Source organism: Cicer arietinum, chromosome 5 (assembly GCF_000331145.2).
Source record: "Cicer arietinum cultivar CDC Frontier isolate Library 1 chromosome 5, Cicar.CDCFrontier_v2.0, whole genome shotgun sequence".
NCBI lineage: Eukaryota > Viridiplantae > Streptophyta > Magnoliopsida > Fabales > Fabaceae > Cicer > Cicer arietinum.
The window spans coordinates 60,160,591-60,180,004 of record NC_021164.2 but is presented as its reverse complement, the minus strand read 5'-3'; the positions used below and the strand labels follow the sequence as shown (position 1 = coordinate 60,180,004).

Here is a 19,414-nt window from a genome sequence, read left to right as displayed (position 1 = left end):
GAGTTATAATTTATATTTTAATATGTAAATACAAAAGACTTTTTATATGAAAACCTTAGTACCAGTAAGTTTTTGGAATTAAAATAAGAATTTATAGTTAAATCAAGTTCATTGAGATTAAATTGTTTTAATTGAGTAATAAAGTTTGAATTGTTCAATGTGTACTTTGAGAAACGTGATATCCTAAATTAGTTACAAAAGTTTTTATTTCCTTGTAAATTAATTTTCTCTATCCGCTGCAAATTTTACCCAAACAAATTTAGTATAAATTATTATATATGTCATTTTGGAGTTTAGGGTGTCACAAAGACTACTACAACAAAAATCTTAATTAAAAAAGAAACTACTGTGTTTATTTTATTAGCAAAATTTTATTAATAAGAAAACAAACTATACATACCATGTAGTACAAGATGAAAACAAACAAATTTTGTTTGGCTACTATTTTATTGCGTGCTGTAGTACCGAAACATAATCTGTTTTTAATAAATAAATAAAAACATTATATTTTTCCAGAAAGACATGGGACATTTGGAGAACTTGAAGAGCATGATCCATGTGCATTAGTGCAAGTTGCAAATGTTTTGCCTTTACCAACACCTGTTATGTTAATATGATTGAGTACAATGTTTGTGCAGCCATCTTCTGGTCCACAATTAAGTTGGATTGCATCCTTACTAATTGAGGTTCCCCAAATGTTCTTGTAAGTAACATTACTCACTTTCAATGTTTCGCTGCCATTATCATAATTATCAAGAGGGTGATAAGTTTGGTCAATAATCACAGGATTCTTGACTCCAATAAGTTTGATATTTTCGTATCTGATATTCTTCGCATACCCACGTCCTCTCTAATTCAAAAAAACAAAACATGCATAACTATTATTTTCATATTTTAAATTTGAATTTAATTCAATTTTACAAAATTTATTTATGAAATATCAACTTAATTGATGGTAAGAGTTTGATATTGAAACTTCAAGAAACATAATACAAATCTTATTCGGTTGCAAATGACTATTAATGTCACTGTTATTGATAAAAATTACTTTTTTCAATATATATTTTTTTTTTTAAAACTACATAAAATTCATCTATAAGGTAATGAGATCTATCACTTATGAAATTTTTTCTTACCATATCACATTTAATTTTACATTATCAATATATAATTATCTCGATCTTTTTTATAAAAAACAATTGAGTCAACAAAAGATAACGTAGTTGATTCCTATAAATGAATTACATTAACTTTTACTCACACATTTCTCATTTATAAAAAATACGATAGAGTGTATGATTTAAGAAGAATCTACCCCCACTTATTCCTCCCACTTACCCTCAAAACATGTGAAAATATGCTTTTGCGCTCTTTAATTATTTAGAAGATTTTCAAAATACAAGTAAATTATTTTTCTCTATCGTTGAATTTTTTTGTTAAATTTAAAAACTTTGTAATGTAAATTCTTAGACTTTTTAATTTTATTCGAAACTTTCGTTGAACGTGAAAATTTCAAATTAAAAGTTTTCCATAAGTTTTAAAATATTTTGAAAATTTAGTTGAACGCTGAACTTTTGAAATTCAATTTTTTCATAATTTTTTAAAAAAATTGAAAAAATTTAGTTGAATACAAAACATTTAAAATACAATTTTTCTAGAAGTCCATAAAATTTATAAAAACTTGATTGAACACGAAACTTTCGAAAATCAATTTTATCAGAAGTTTAATTTTTTTTTAAAAAACTTGATTGAGGATGATATTTTTTAAATACAATTTTCCAAGAATATTTTTAAAACATTTCGAATATTTGGTTGAACATTAAAATTTGAAATTGTCCAGATATTCAAAAGTTTTAAAAAAAAAATTGTCTTTACTAGGTTATAGAGATAAAAAAAAAGGATAAAATGATATTTTTATATATTATTTAGGGTGGAAGATATAGTTGAGAGGCATATGTTAGATTGCTCATAATTTAATCACTACAAATGTCTACTCGATCAACTAGATTCGACATATTCTTACCGGCCATGTCTTGATTCTCGCTCCATTTGTTGTCCCATTGAAGGTGCAATTTTTTACATATACCTCTTCAACTGTATTACGTGATCCGCCTTTTCCGAGACTACCAACACTAGACTCACCAATCCAAAAGAGTTTCAACGTTAATCGATTTATAATAATTAATGTGAAAATTATTAATTTCTAAATTTTAATTTCACTTGAACTGACCTGATGCCATGACCTGGCCCACAAAAAATACCAGATATATTGATGAAGCTACAACCATTGTTTATAGCGATGCAATCGTCACCTATAATTCATGGACATTATTAATTAAGGAAAATCAAATGAAAAAAAGACAATGAAAACTTATAATTAGAGACCGATATATAATAATTAGGAATATAATGCAAATTATATAATATTGTGTATTTGCATTGTAAAATGATAACCAAATAAAGGGTTCTAGCTAGAGATGAAGTAATGTATTATAATAATCACCAGTTTCAATATTTGAATTTGTAACGGCGACATTAGTTGACGATGAGATATCGATGCCATCGGTGTTAGGGCTATTGCCTGGTGCAACTATATGAAGATTGGATATGGAAACTCCTTGGCATGAAGTTATGCTTATATGATTCTTCGCACTATTGATGTGAGTCAAGTTGCTTACTGTTAGATTTTGACATCCAATGAATTGAAGAGCCTGCATATTATAGAGTAATTATATACTTAATTGATTCCAATGCATTTATTAAGTAATATGGATCACTCAAAAAATAATTCAAGGATATTAGATCTTTATTATTTTTAGTAAAAAATGAATTTCTGAATTTATAATAAAAAAATATATTTTATTTTATTAATTTATTTTAACAAAATAATAAAGTCCACGTTTGAATCAAATCTATATTAGATGATACTTTTAATTGAAATAATTTATCCAAATACAATACTAATACTAGCAATGATATTAAATTTTAACTTACAGTTGGCCTTTTACTTTCACGATTTTTAGGAAACTTCTTCCACCATCCTTCACCTTGACCATTAATTTGTCCCCCTCCATTGACAACAAGGCCATTTATGTGTGAGAACTTCAACCATTTTCCCCCTCCATCAACTTTCCATTTTGAAGCCTTACTGAAGTTTGGGGCATTGATAGTTCCTTGAAGCTGAAAACCGAAAATGAGAATTAATACATTTTAAGGTGAAAGTAAATGAGAATTAATACATCACGAAAACAAATTATATGATTGACTAATCATGACTTTAATATCTTCAAATTTTATTTAAAGATATTTTACAATTTACATATTGGTGTTTGGATTCTTTACATCATAATTGCATATACTTATGTAGTCATACATGTGTCATATAATAATTTGTTTACTATGCATGTAGGAGTACCTTAATTGTAACGGTTGCAGATTTACAAGGACCTTGAAACAACACTTGTTGCAACACAAATGTTTTGTTTTCAGGTATGATCAATGTTGGGGTGCCCAAATTAGTACTACACACGTCGTTCCATGCTTTAACAAATGCCTTATAAGGTGCCAAATAGTTTTAAAAAGTGTTAGCTTGATTTGAGAAATGTAATCACATAAAAAATGTAGCATACATATAACTAAGCATAATCGTATGAAAAAAATGAAACAAATAAAAATATACATTTGTATCATCAGTATTGCCATCCCCAATGGCACCATATGTAATAACATTAAAGGTAGAATTTGCTTGAGGTGTTTTTCTAGCATATAAGCTAGGTGAAGCAATAACACACATTAAAATGACATATAGGACCTTCATATTTTATAAGAAAGACTAATATCTAATGAAAAAAATGTGAGGCTATAAACTATAGACTTGTGAAGTGAAAAGGGAAGAAATGATGACAATATATAGACTACCTTGGAGTATCAAATGGAGGAAAAGTAAAATCATAAATAATAATGATATATTTTTTACCAAAAAAAAATAATTTTTTTTGAATTTGACTTTTAAACTCAGAAGTTGATAAAGTGAAGAAATCATTAGGTAATATTATAATCACTCATAATTGATCATGTATGTACATAATGTTACCAATTCATTTCATTATCAACGATTGATATTGTTCACTTTATTTTTTAAAGTGAGTTGTTCACTTTAGAGAAATCAAATCCTATTTTACTGAATAGTTATGAGCATAATTAATAAGAAAAAAAAAAAGATTATCCTAATTAACAATTGAAGAAAAAATTTAGTCATAATTAATTATTTTACTTATTGAAGACATAATAATATATTTATTAATATATTATTATTTAGAGAAATCAAATCTTATTTTATTGAATATATATTTATTTTTATGAGCATGGTTAATAAGAAGAAAAAAAAAAGATTATCCTGAATAACAAATGAAGAAAAAATATAATCATAATTAATTTTTTTTTTTATTGAAGATATAATAATATTTATTATTGTGTCCGATGACTTGAAACCATTTACTTCTTTTTCAAAATAAACTATTTAATTCTAATACACTATTTTTTTATTAAACTAATACAATCTTTAAATTACTTATTTTTTTAAAGAATTTATTACTTAGATGACATGAATTTTTTTGTTAACAGAAAATATTAGTAATTAGTAATAATATTATTAATTTTTTCTATGTGTGAAAATCAAACTTGTCATCCCACTACTAGAAAAACTGATTTTAGCGTCGGTCAAACGCCCACGCATATAGGCCAAAAGCCGACGCTAACGTTATTTAGCGTATGTGTTGAGCATATACATATGAGTGTCGCTATAAGCACACTAGTCCCTTCTACAAAATATGGATTTTCTATTTGCACTTCCTTTTTTCTTTATCTTTGCATTATAATTAAAGTAAAAAATAACTTTTGAATTTAATTTAGTCATAATTGTGGTTGACTTCTTAGTTTTGAGAAAACACTTTTTGCATATGTCTTCTTCTTTTGTATCATTTTTTTTCTTTTTCTTTTACCCATTTAAATACCATTTGACTAAACTTTGATTTGGATGACATCATGAAGTCCTAAAACACTAGTTACCATTTAAAGACATGAAACACAACTTGTGTCCGATGACTTTAAACCATTTACTTCTTTTTCAAAATAAACCATTTAATTCTAATACACTATTTTTTTTATTAAACTAATACAATCTTTAAATTACTTATTTTTCAAAAGAATTCATTATTTAGATGACATGAATTTTTTGTTAACAGAAAATATTAGTAATTAGTAATAATATTATTAATTTTTTCTATATGTGACAATCAAACTTGTCATCTCACTACTAGAAAAACTGATTTTAGCATCGGTCAAACACCCACACATATAGATCAGAAGTCGATGCTAACGTTGATTTAGCGTCGGTGTCGGACATAGACATATGAGTGTCGCTATAGGGACACTAGTCCCTTCTACAAAATATAATTTTCTATTTGCACTTCCTTTTTTATTTATCTTTGAATTATAATTAAAGTAAAAAATAACGTTATTTTGAATTATATTTTGGTCATAATTGTGGTTCACTTCTTAGTTTTGAGAAAACACTTTTTGCATATGTCTTCTTCTTTTGTATTATTGTTTTTTTTTTCTTTTTCTTTTTCTTTTTCTTTTACCCATTTAAATACCATTTGACTAAACTTTAATTTGGATGACATTCATCATGAATTCGTAAAACATTAGTTACCATTTAAAGACATGAAGCACAAGTTGTGTCCCGTGACTTTAAACCGTTTACTTCTTTTTCAAAATAAACCATTTAATTCTAATGCACTATTTTTTCTTTATTAAACTAATACAATCTTTAAATTACTTATTTTTATAAAGAATTTATTATTTAGATGACATGAATTTTTTTGTTAACAGAAAATATTAGTAATTAGTAATAATATTATTAATTTTTTCTATATGTGAAAATCAAACTTGTCATCCCACTACTAGAAAAACTGATTAATCTTTGAGTTATAATGTAAGTAAAAAATAACTTTTGCATTATATTTTGGTCATAATTGTGGTTGACTTCTTAGTTTTGAGAACACTTTTTGCATATGCCTTCTTCTTTTGTATTATTATTTTTCTTTTTGTTTTTCTTTTATCCATTTAAATACCATTTGACTAAACTTTGATTTGGATGATATTCATGGTGAAGTCGTAAAACACTAGTTACCATTTAAACACATGAAACACAAGTTGTGTCCAATGACTTTAAATCATTTACTTCTTTTTCAAAATAAACCATTTAATTATATTTCTAATACACTATTTTTTTTATTAAACTAATACAATCTTTAAACTACTTAATTCTTTAAAGAATTTATTATTTATATGTCATGAATTTTTTTGTTAACAAAAAGTATTAGTAATTAGTAATAATATTATTAATTTTTTCTATGTGTGAAAATCAAACTTATCATCCCACTACTAAAAAAACTTATTTTAGCGTCGAGCAAACGCACACGTATAATATAGGTCGACGCTAACGTTGATTTAGCGTTGGTGTCGGGTATAGACATATGAGTGTCGCTATAGGGACACTAGTCCTTTCTATAAAATATGAATTTTCTATTTGCACTTCTTTTTTTATTTATCTTTGAATTATAATTAAAGTAAAAAAATAAATTTTGAATTATATTTTAGTCATAATTGTGGTTGATTTCTTAGTTTTGAGAAAACACTTTTTGCATATGCCTTATTTATATTATTATTATTATTATTGTTGTTATTATTATTATTATTATTATTATTATTATTATTATTATTATTATTATTATTATTATTATTATTATTATTATTATTATTATTGTTATTATTATTATTATTATTATTGTTGTTGTTGTTATTATTATTATTATTATTATTATTATTATTATTATTATTATTATTATTATTGTTGTTATTATTATTGTTATTATTATTATTATTATTGTTATTATTATTGTTATTATTATTATTGTTGTTATTATTATTATTGTTGTTATTATTATTATTAGCACTCAAGGTCTTTTGAACAAGGGAGGGAGGGTGAGGCGGCGAGAGTGAGTCTGAAGAGGGGAAACAGTGGTGCGGCGAGATGTGAGAGTGACAGGAGGGGGTCGATGGCGAAGACAGGGAGGGCAATGGTTGGGGCAAAATGAAATGAGGGTTAGGGAAAAATGAAGTGAGGGATAGGAAAAAAGGGGCTGAGGGATAATAAGGAAAATAAATTTAATTTTATAAATTAGACAATGTAGTGTTGGCCAATTCGACGCTAATATGATGACTAAAATAAAAAAATAAAATAAACTAACGTCTATATTATTTTATTTAACAAACAATTTATACTAGCGTATGTTAGACCGACACTAATTAGCGTCGGAATTAGGAGCCGACGTTAAATATGAAAGTTAAAATGAGTTTTTCTAATAGTTCCTCTTTATTATTTCACTCTTCCACTCTTGTCACTAAATCAATGACACTAAATAGATGAGAACACTAAATAATAAAGAGGTGAACAATTTTAATTTGAATCTAAGCTTGGGAGAGTGAGTGGAAGTTAATTTGATCATATTATATAGTCATAACTTCTTGACTTTTTATGCTGTTTTGGATTCAAAATTTCTATATTTAAAATCCTAATTTAGGTTGGTTGACCCTTAAATCGATTTTGGATAGGTTGCATGAGATTGAAAGTTGTGAAATGGGAAGTGTTATGGCATGGATGGGATACAACACTGTGAGAGAGGAGAGAGGGGATATTCGAGGGGAGAGAAGATGAGAAAGGGTAGACTAGTTCAATAATTTTGGTTTTTTTTTTTTTTTGAATTTTTAAAGTTTCAGTTAAAAATTAATTCAATATCTTTTAGATATAATCCAAGTTAACACCAAATTTGCCATATAATGTTGCCACATCGATGTTTTTTTAAGCATAAATCATTCCTGCAGGAATTAAAATAAATATGAAGAATTTCAAATAACAAGGGATAGAGGAAAAAAAATTGCAAAGTGCTAAAATCATATTTACTCACTTTACCACAACATATTTTCTTTTTATTTATAGTCTCATATTTCTTCATTTTGTCGTGAGTTTCATTCTAATGAAATAAAAAATTATTCTTACGACAAATTATATTTATAAAAGGAGTATTCCTTCAATTATTTTGTCTTCTCCTTTAGTCTTTACAAATTATTCTTAAATTTTGGACATTTAATTTGTATGTAATCGAATTCTTCACAATAATAATATTTTGCAGTACTTATATCTCTTAGTTGAAATATTTTTAGTGCTTCCAATTTCCTGTTCTTATACTTTTAGGGGATAAATACTCTAAATGTTTTTATTAAAAAAACAATAATTTTGTTCAAAAGAGTTATATCTATATTTTGATAGTGTGCGTTTATACATATCATCTTACTCTTCGTTTTTCGCTTTCTCCCTCGTCATTATTTTACACTAATCAAACAATATATGTTTCTTTTCTCTGTTTAACTATAATCCATGGACCATTTATATAGAATGGAAATATTGAAAATGTCTCTTCCAATATAAACAAAAAAGTTTGTGTATTCAATCTAAATTTAAATCAAATTAATATCAAATTAATGTAAACTCAAGAATATATAAATTATATAATATTATTGTTGGAGAGTTTGGAGAGTAATAATGAGCAAAATATATATATATATATATATATATATATATATATATAATATTTTCTCAATTCCTAGTCATTGTGAGACTAACTACTCGTATTTGAATTCCAACAATTTCGATTTGACCTTACTTCTCCGCCACCAAGCCGAACCATAACTTTGATACCACTTGTTGGATAGTCCAAGGAGCAACAATGAGTTAATTTTTTAGAATCCCTAAGTAGGAATGACAACACAATTCGTACTTGCGGGTACCCATCCGAACTCGTCCCGATTTGGCCATGGGAAATTAACTTTAATTGGATGTGGATGCAGATTTTTTCATAAATTAAAACTCATAAGCAAAGACAAGTTTGAAAGTGTTGATATTTAACACGCACCCCAACCCGCTCCATTAGTAATATTATTGTCATTTTTAAATTTTATATACATATTCAATATATTTAATTTTTTTATAATAATTATTATTTTATTATATTAATTAGAATAAGTATAGCTTTTAAATTTATTATTTTATTTATATAGAATGGTGCAGGTGCGGTTTTCTCAACTAGTCGAGAGAGAGAGACAAAATTCGCCATACTCCGCCTTATGTCTATCTCTAAAAGACCTTACGTTTGCATTCAAAACCTTAAAACAATAAATATACACCTCTATTATATATATCTAATATTTTCTCAATTATATAATCTGATACTAACTAAGCACACTTGAAGTACCACAATTACGTGTTGGGTTGTTGCAAATTAAATTAATTTCGAATTTTGACCTATTCTAAACTTAAATCAAATACACGTTTTTGACCTATATAAATTAATAACCTATATATTGTTAACCTAAACAAATCAAATGCACGTTTAAGTTATGTTTCGAATAAATAGTAGTCTTGATTCACAAACTTGTATCTAGCTATCACAATAATATTTAAAAGTAACGAAATTGAATTAAGCTCTCTAGATAATATATCTAATCTTTATGTATCATGTAAATAATTTTCTCATTATTTCTATTTTATTTTTATCTATTTTTCTTTCATTAATAATTTATATTAAAAAAATAATATAGTATTAAAAATTATTAATCAAACCGTTCACTATTTATATACACATACTAAACTCAATAATATTAAGCGTGAGATTATATATTAAAAATAAAATCATCTCTTATTAAAAATAGATATAATTCTAAAAAAAATTATTAAAGAATTGTATCCTTAATACGACAAATCATGTTATAAAAATAAATTATATTGCTTATTATAAAAATATTTAACTAATTTAACGTGTCTAATAGTCTTTATCATAAACAATTTTCTTTTAATTAAGTGTTGATTTGTGATGATTCATGTTTGTAATAATATTAGATAAACTTCAACATTATGTGCCGCATCACCAAAGAGACACGTCAAATATTATTTATCTCCTCCTATGTGGTTCTCCCTTCTCTTCCCCCTATCCAGTTCTAATCTGAAACCGTTAACATTTAACCTCGCAGCATATTCTTTGCAAAGAGATGCCCTCACATCTCTTTCAATTTCAATGAGTTGGTTTTCTATCTTTTCTAAATCTACTATTAGTTTTAGAAAACAATACATTTAAATGAGTGCAACTACCATACTAAAATTCAATAAAATTCATTACATCTTCATATCATGTATTCAATTTGAAAAATAATATAAAAAGCGGAGTGATGAAAAAAATTGTGAATTCTTATTACATATTAGTATAAAACAATTTTATATTCATTGTGTATACCTTTTTATAATTTTTTAATTAGTTTAAGAAAACAATACATCCATAAAAATTTAATTTTGTCCTTTATTAATAATTTAAGAAAACAATACATTTGTGAAAAACAAAATTTTTCCTTACTTAATTTTCTATGATGAATTTGTTAGTAAGTAAATAAGTAATTGTATTATATTAAACAATATTAGATCAAGATTTATAATTGAAGAAAATCTTTAATCAAGTTGAAAAGAAGTTTTGATCCAGATTTATCTACAACAAGATTGAATTATTTACAAGAAAAATTGATCAAGATTTATCACAATAAAATATGACTTATTTACAAGAAAATTTTATCAAGGTTTATCACAAGAAAACATGAATGATTTACAAGAAGATTTGATAAAAATTTATCACAAGAAAATACATTTATTATTTACAAATATATGATTCAGATTTTGACAAAGGTCAAAATACAAACAATATCAATCTGAAGAGTTTACAAACAAAATCTGAACAAAATATGAATAATATCAATATGAAGAATTTATAAACTCAATTTGAACAAAATAGGAAATAACCAACCATTTACAAACTCAATTTGAACAAAATACGGACAAAACCAATCTAGAAGAACTATTTATATTGGATTCAGAAATAAAGAAATGGCTAAAGAACATATTATCAAAAAGCATATTGTTCAGAATCATTTTTGAATAAGATCATTGTTGACCAAGTTAGGAATGAAGATACAATTCAAAGTTAAACAATGACTAAATTGAAATCCTAATTTTATCTATAAATAGATAATCAAGGCTGAAGAAAAAGATCATCAAAAAATCATAAAAGAGTAGAAGAACTCAAGCTCAAAATTTCAAACTCATCTTAGAGTTCAAAGAGAAAAACACTTGTTCAAATGATAAATATTTTCTAAGTGTTTTTCTTATAGTGTGATAGTTATTGTAATAATCAGTTTGTTATAAGAAATTAATCAAATTTCAAACCTTTGTATTCAAATCCAATAGTGGTGTTAGTATACCTTCAATAATCTTGAATTGTCAGATTGTGTGGAGAAGATTTGACAGGTAGAGTCAAGGTGTGTGTGTTTCTCAAAAGTCTAAGGTTGTTAGGTTGATTGAGAAGACTAGCTAGAAGGGTCGGGTATTTTGTAATTTAAGTTGTTGAATTGGTAGATTAAATCCTTCTGAGTGAATGAACTGGATGTAGTCAAGTTAATGATGAACCATCATAAATTAGTTGTGTCCCTTTATTACTGCACTTATTAGTTTTGTTATTGTTTATACTCCAAGTAAATCATCGAGACTGGCCCAATTTAATCAAATAATGAAAAAGTTAAAAATTTAGTCAAACACAATTCATTTGTTTATGCACACTTCTAACAAGGCTACTCAATATACTAACTTTCATTTTACAACGTGATTTATTTATTAAAATATTCTTTAAGATAAAGTAATAACTTTTTAAAAGACATGAACAAATTAATATTCACCTCGTCTCAAAATAATTGAGTCATTTAATCATTTCATACATATTAAAAAAAAAAATACATTAATGAAAGAGAGAATATTATTTTTATCAAATTATTTTTAACTGTTAGGTATTAGTGCATTATAAATGTTATTATGCATATTAAAAGTATATTGCTTTGAAAATGATGTAAGTAGTATTAATTGAATGATACAATTGAAAAGAAGTGCATTGAAAATAGGAAGAGTAAATCATTTTGGGACAATCTTTTTTACAAATAGGTCAATTATTTTAGCATTGATCGAGTAATTAGTTGACAATAAACAATTAATTTGATTTCATTCATATTATACAATACTTTCTCACGAAATTTGAATCAAACTAAACGGAATAACATGATGGTTTTGATTTAGTTCAAATGTGGTTGACATTTAAAAAAATTAATTCTACAAAATCTATAAAAAAAAAAAAAAAAAGTCCACTAATTAAAGGATATTTTTTATATTCAAATCTTTGTGAATTGTGATCAATGAGAGTGAAATGGATCCTTTTAAAAAAAATGTAACAAATTAGATTGGTTCTAAAATTTAGAGAAAAATCAAAATCAATTAAAAATATGAAGTTTGATTTGGTTCAATTTTTGCAGTATTTTTTAAAAACAAATGCGATAAAAATTAAATAAATTTTATGAAAATTATGTTTTTGTAGAAATTATACATAGGAGAAAAATGTGACTTTTGGAAATCGATTCAAAAACCATCCGTGTGAAAAGATCACATTCTCCCGCTTGGTCATTGCAACACAATAATATGTGAATATTGATAATATATAATAGGCTAAATTACATTTGTGGTCCCTTAACTTAATTTCAGGTAACGTTTTAGTTTTTTATCTTTTTTTTCCCCGATTTAGTCCTTGATTCCTATAATATCAAATAAAGTATGAAAATATGAGTTTATTTGAAGATTTGCGTTACGAATTTGATGAAATTTGTATTACATTGAAGAATATAATTAATTTTATGAGTTTTGATTGAATTTTTTTTGAATTTTTGTTTTAAAAAGGATAACGTTGTTGAAATTTTAAAACATAAAATATCAAATTATCATTTAAAATTAAAATAAAGGACTAAATCGGAAAAAAAAAATAAAAAACTAAAACGTTACCTGAAATTAAGTTAAAGGACCAGTGATGTAATTTAGCCTATATAATAATATTTTTAGAGCCTTAAAATTTTGGGACATGTGATGTCGCCCAACTAGCACAAACTATTGGCCGAGCTTGGTGATATGACAAATATTTATTAGTTAATATTCCCAAAATAAAAAGAAAACAATGTCAACTCTAATAATTTAATCTAATTATAAAAGGACATATATCGAATATGGTAACTTGCAATTTCAATTCTGCTAATGTCATTGTAAAATAAATGTAATTTTTTTTATAAATATATAAAATCTTCTCTATCTTTATTTTGAGTATCGTGCTTTCACTTTAAATTTTATTTTAAAAAAAAATCTATGCCAATTCGCACACTTAATTACTCAAAGGAGACAATTAGTAGATAAATAGTAAATAAAAGGCTAAATTACGTTCCTTTAACTTAATTTCAGGGAACGTTTTAGTCCTTTATATTTTTTTTTCTTCTTCCCGATTTAGTCCTTTATTCCTAAAAATATCAAATAAAGTATAAAAATATGAGTTTATTTGAAGATTTACATTACGAATTTGATGAAATTTGTATTATATTGAAGAATATGATTAATTTTATGAGTTTTGATTGAAATTTTTTTTGAATTTTGGTATAAAAAAGGATATCATTGTTGAAATTTTAAAATATAAAATATCAAATTGTCACTTAAAATTAAAATAAAGGATCAAGTTGAAAAAAAAAAAAAGACTAAAACGTTATCTGAAATTAAGTTAAAAGACCACGAATGTAATTTAGCCTAAATAAAACAATTGTAGAGAGTGTTTGACCAATATAAAATGACTTTGGAAACAACATTTCTATAAGATGAAATAAAAACGTGATGGATTTGATTCACTATATCCCCACGTCTCATGCTCCACCCAAGTCACAATGCCTCTATATAAACTCCCCTTACTCCATCCATTTCTGCTCACAAATCAACATTCCAAGGCCAATGAAATATCCTTTTGCATTCTCTTGCTAAAAATACCTTGAACAAAATAAAACTATACTAATAAATTTTCCTCAATGTCGACTGCCATTGACAAGCGTGGACCTTACACTGCCCTTGATCAATACGGCGTCGTTCACACCTTTAATACAAATCCGAAAACTCCACTACTATTTGATTACTCAAACGAAGATGAAAATAATAAGTATTTGAAATTGATGAAAGACATAATTTTAAAAGGAAAATCCGAAGTAGAACCCTCAGTGTTAGATCCTCGCGATGAAGGAACTTCAGATCACTGGATCCAACGAAACGCATCCTTATTGCGTCTCACTGGAAAACACCCTTTCAACTCAGAGCCACCACTACAAACCCTCATGCACCACGGTTTCATAACCCCCGCTCAACTCCACTACGTTCGCAATCACGGACCCGTTCCCAAGGCCCAATGGGACGATTGGACCGTCGAAGTAACGGGTCTCGTCAAACACCCGACCCAATTCACAATGGACCAACTAATCCACGACTTCCCCAGCCGCGAATTCCCTGTTACGCTCGTTTGTTCCGGAAATCGCCGCAAGGAACATAATATGGTGAAACAGACTATTGGCTTTAACTGGGGCCCATCTGCCACGTCAACTTCCTTGTGGCGCGGTGTACCGTTGAGGAAAGTGCTCAAGCGCTGTGGAATCTTTAACCGTAACAGTGGGGCCCTCTTTGTTTGCTTCGAAGGCGCTGAAGAACTGCCAGGTGGCGGTGGATCTAAATACGGAACCAGTATCATGAGCGAGGTTGCACTTGATCGCACCCGCGATATCATTCTTGCTTATTTGCAAAACGGTGAAGTTTTAGCTCCTGATCATGGTTATCCTGTACGAGTGATTGTACCTGGTTTCACTGCAGGACGCATGGTGAAATGGTTGAAGCGAATTATTGTGACAACCAAAGAATCTGATAGCTATTATCATTATCATGATAACAGAACACTTCCCTCTCATGTTGATGCTGAGCTTGCCAATGCAGAAGGTATATTTGTATTTTCCTTTCGTTCTTTTATTAACTACTAATTTTACTGAGTTAATATTGATTTCTTATTAATTTATTTCATAATTGATCATTAGCGTGGTTCTACAAGCCGGAGTATATTATCTACGAGTTGAACATAAACTCCCTAATAACCACGCCGTGCCATGGTGAGATATTGCCCGTTAACTCAAACACTATTCAGAGGCCTTATATACTAAGAGGCTATGCATATTCGGGTAAGTTTTATTATATAATCTCAATCTTATCCTATGCAGTATCGACAAGTATCGACACTTCTGATCGAAGGTGTCTTATATATGTCATGTCTGACATTAATATTGATTTACAATCAAATAATTTATTTTCTTCCATTATTTGTGATATGTACATCTCAAGTCCGACGTATGAAACACTAATACTGAAACAAATAGGAGTAGGAATATGACAAGTCAGGTTTTGAAAGGTCTGAATCTAACTTATAATTAATTTTTTCGGCTTGACCTATAACTTTTAAAAAAAAACTGGGCTAGCCTAAAAGCCTATTTAAAAATCTATTTGATATTCTTAAATAGGCTAAACTAGGCCTTTATATATAACAAAATGTAATAAAATTATAAATAACAAGTATGCAACAACCTTCCAAAAAAATAAATAAGCAAAATGAACTCATAATTAACAAATTTAAAATAACAAATACTAATATTTATAAATAAATAAATAAATAATAACAATGTTAATAATATATATATATATATATATATATTGGCCTAATATATTTTTTTCTAAACCTAATCTATTTAAATTTACTTTAAAAAATATGAGTCTGACATTTTTGTTAGACATGTCATGTCTTATGTCCTTAAACGACTTAACATATTTTCATCTCTAGACACAAATATCAGACATACATCAACATAAATTATACTTTAAAAAACAAATTAATTAAATATAATCAATGAATAGATATTGTGTCAGTGTTGGATACTCATGCGTGTCAAACACAACTAGAACACGTCCCGAAACAAAAGTCTAGGTGGTACGTAGATCTCAATAATAAGAAATTTGAATTGGTAAATAATTTGTGGGTATGTATGTGATATGCAGGGGGTGGGAGAAAGGTGACAAGAGTTGAGGTGACGATGGACGGAGGTGAAACTTGGCGGGTATGCAGATTGGAGCATACAGAGAAACCGAACAAATACGGTAAGCACTGGTGTTGGTGCTTCTGGTCGTTGGAGGTTGAAGTTTTAGACTTGTTTGGAGCAAAAGAAATTGCGGTGCGTGCGTGGGATCTTGCTCTCAACACCCAGCCAGAGAATCTCAATTGGAATCTTATGGTAAAATATTAAGAATATTCTCAACTTCATCTTCTTTTATTATTGGTTGACCTTGACTTGGCTTGCATGCACCTTACGATTTAGAATCTTTCTTTGGTTTACTGAATCTAACCAATACTAGTAAGTTCTTATTTTAAAAAATTATTTTTCACAAACAATTCTTAATCATTTACTCCCTTATCTCCCAGTAACCTTTTCACGATAATTATAGGTTACGTAACCATCGATGACAAAAAGTCAAAAGGTGATGAGGTGACAGTTATAATTATATATGGAGAGAAGGACATAGACATATAAAACAGTGTACCAAAATGGAAGGGTATCTATTAAAAAAATAAAAATAAAATTCATTAGTACCTCCATATAATATTTTTGCAGTTCCATAAAATTAAACTTGTTTAGCTATTAAACAAACAGAGTAATATATAAAACGGTGGCATATGATTAATGATGATGAGGACCACAAGCCCTTACTTTATGGCCAACAAAAATACTGTTTCACCTTAAATAATAATTTTTTCCAGGTTACTTATTGTGGGTAATTTGTTCATGACATAATGAAAGTTAGTCACTTAAATAAATTTGGAAGTGAATAAAACTTTAATTTATGAGTCTTACTTACAAATTTATTTATGTAATAATTTTTTATTAAATGTTGACTTAATTACCCACAACTTTTTAATGATAATATAAATTTCACGGGCTAGCACTAAATTTTTTAATACTGGATTTGTCATTGAAAAAATTGAACATCAAAGGCAAAAAACCTTCACCATTTTGATGTAGTGAAAAATTTGCCGAAAGAAAATGTAGTGAAAACACATTTTCAATAAAATAATCACTTCTATGTATCGAATTTATCAACCAAAGTTATGATATTTAATGAGGCCCATTAAGTAAAAACTTGACTTTTTAATTTGGTTTAGTCTCTAATAATTATGTTGAATTATATTATTAAATCAATTGATCAATAATTGAATGATGGTATTTATTAAAACAATTTGTTTATTTTATAAAATATTTAATACCATCAAATTTTAAATTTTTGCATTTTGAACCTTTTTTAATTTATTATGATTTTTAATTAAAAAAATTTAATTATAATATATAATTGTTGTGTCTAAATTACTTAAACAAATGTAGTATTATTGATTTAGTTAAACTTTAATATATATTATATGAACTCTATTGATTAAAATATTTGAATAATATGTAAAAAAGAAAAAGGAACATAGTTAATTTTTTGGATTTTATAACATGTTTTGATAATAAAAATAGTTAATTTTTTCTACAAATTTTTGTATTCATATATAATGACTTATAGTATGAAAGTATTAATTTTGTATATACATTTGAACTTTGCAATGTATAGGGCATGATGAACAACTGTTGGTTCAGAGTGAAAACAAACGTGTACAAACCTCAAAAGGGAGAGATTGGCATAATGTTTGAGCACCCAACCCAACCAGGAAACCAATCTGGTGGTTGGATGGTCAAACAAAAAGAACAACCACTCCCAACCCCCAACAACAATATTATTGTTTCTTCCTCACACCACACTACAACCTCAAAAATATACACCATGTCTGAGGTGAAAAAACATAACAACTCCGAATCAGCTTGGATTGTCGTTAACGGTCACATCTACGATTGCACCACCTACCTCAAAGACCATCCTGGGGGTGTCGATAGCATTCTTATCAACGCTGGCACTGATTGTACAGAGGAATTTGAAGCCATCCATTCTGATAAAGCAAAGAAAATGCTTAACGATTACTTAATCGGAGAGCTTCTTGTAACTGCCGACATCAATAACAATAATAGTGACGTCATCAAGGAAGTTACAAAAATTCATAATAATAATATGGCTCTAATTAACCCACGTGAGAAAATTCCATGTAAGCTAGTGTCAAAAAAATCAATCTCTCACAATGTTAGAATCTTCCGTTTTGCTTTACCTTATGAGGACCAACTCTTGGGTTTACCAACTGGGAAGCACTTATATGTATGTGCCACTATTGATGAGAAGCTTTGCATGCGAGCTTTTACACCAACGAGCGGTGTAGATGAAGTTGGATATTTTGATCTAGTGGTTAAGATTTATTTCAAAGGGGTGCATCCTAAGTTCCCTAACGGTGGATTAATGTCTCAACATTTAGATTCGTTGCCTATTGGTTCGAGTTTGGATTTTAAGGGCCCATTGGGCCACATAGAGTATATTGGTAAAGGAAATTTTATGGTTAGTGGGAAAAACAAATTTGCAAAGAGGTTAGTTATGTTGGCTGGTGGGACCGGGATAACACCTATTTACCAAGTGGTTCAAGCGATTTTAAAAGATGAAGAGGATTTGACTGAAATGTATGTTGTGTATGCTAATAAAACTGAGGATGATATATTGTTGAGGGAAGATCTTGATGTGTGGGCTAAGAAGTATGAAAGGTTCAAAGTGTGGTATGTGGTGCAAGAAAGTAAAAGAGAAGGGTGGGAATATAGTGTGGGGTTCATCACGGAAAGTATGTTGAAGAAACATGTTCCAGAAGCATCGGTTGATACGCTGGCATTGGCATGTGGCCCACCACCTATGATTCAGTTTGGGGTGAAGTTCAATTTGGAGAAGTTAGGATATGATATCAAGAACAACTTGCTTTTGTTTTAGGGATATAGGTTCTATATATGTATACTTTATTTGCGTACATGATTAAATAATTGTTTCATTCCTATGTATTGTACTATACTAATAATACACTCACGTCACTTTTTGTCTATTCACATGAATTATGGTTAGTCAAATGGAAAAAAGTATATAATTAATTATAATTTTAATATCATATAAATTCTATTTAATTGAATTAATTAACATTTTTACATGTAATTAATTGGATGTTATCGGTGTATGAAAAAATGGGTGTTTAATTGTTCTAAAATTAAATCGTATACGTATTGTTTTTTTCAAGAAATGCTATATAAAAAATATAAAAGAAAAGAAAGACATATGGTATCAAATCAATGACGTACGACTAACACCACTCATAATACA

General features: G+C 27.6%; 2 protein-coding genes across 2 annotated transcripts; one reads left to right on the top strand and one right to left on the bottom strand.

Moving 5' to 3' along the window:
* Positions 1-502: 502 nt before the first annotated feature.
* LOC101509627 (probable polygalacturonase At3g15720) lies at positions 503-3,793 on the bottom strand. Its single transcript, XM_004500544.2, has 7 exons — positions 3,680-3,793; positions 3,416-3,553; positions 2,995-3,180; positions 2,504-2,711; positions 2,231-2,312; positions 2,024-2,132; positions 503-850 (listed from the first exon to the last, which is right to left on the bottom strand). The coding sequence occupies exons 1-7, from the start codon at positions 3,791-3,793 to the stop codon at positions 503-505; spliced, it is 1,185 nt and encodes a 394-aa protein (XP_004500601.2).
* A 10,121-nt stretch (positions 3,794-13,914) lies between these two features.
* LOC101509314 (inducible nitrate reductase [NADH] 2) lies at positions 13,915-19,152 on the top strand. The gene is made up of 4 exons (XM_004500543.3): positions 13,915-15,040; positions 15,136-15,276; positions 16,145-16,377; positions 17,750-19,152. The coding sequence occupies exons 1-4, from the start codon at positions 14,092-14,094 to the stop codon at positions 19,031-19,033; spliced, it is 2,607 nt and encodes an 868-aa protein (XP_004500600.1). The 5' UTR covers positions 13,915-14,091; the 3' UTR covers positions 19,034-19,152.
* Positions 19,153-19,414: the final 262 nt, after the last annotated feature.

Excerpts from the sequence above, each read along its gene's own strand:
- LOC101509627 (XM_004500544.2), bottom strand. The coding sequence starts at position 3,793 with ATGTGTGTTATTGCTTCACCTAGCTTATATGCTAGAAAAACACCTCAA. Across the intron at positions 3,181-3,415 it reads CTGCAACCGTTACAATTAAG|CTTCAAGGAACTATCAATGC; the intron begins GTACTCCTACAT and ends TTCGGTTTTCAG. Across the intron at positions 851-2,023 it reads CGAGAATCAAGACATGGCCG|AGAGGACGTGGGTATGCGAA; the intron begins GTAAGAATATGT and ends TTTTTGAATTAG.
- LOC101509314 (XM_004500543.3), top strand. The coding sequence starts at position 14,092 with ATGTCGACTGCCATTGACAAGCGTGGACCTTACACTGCCCTTGATCAA. Across the intron at positions 15,041-15,135 it reads TGAGCTTGCCAATGCAGAAG|CGTGGTTCTACAAGCCGGAG; the intron begins GTATATTTGTAT and ends ATTGATCATTAG. Across the intron at positions 15,277-16,144 it reads AAGAGGCTATGCATATTCGG|GGGGTGGGAGAAAGGTGACA; the intron begins GTAAGTTTTATT and ends TGTGATATGCAG.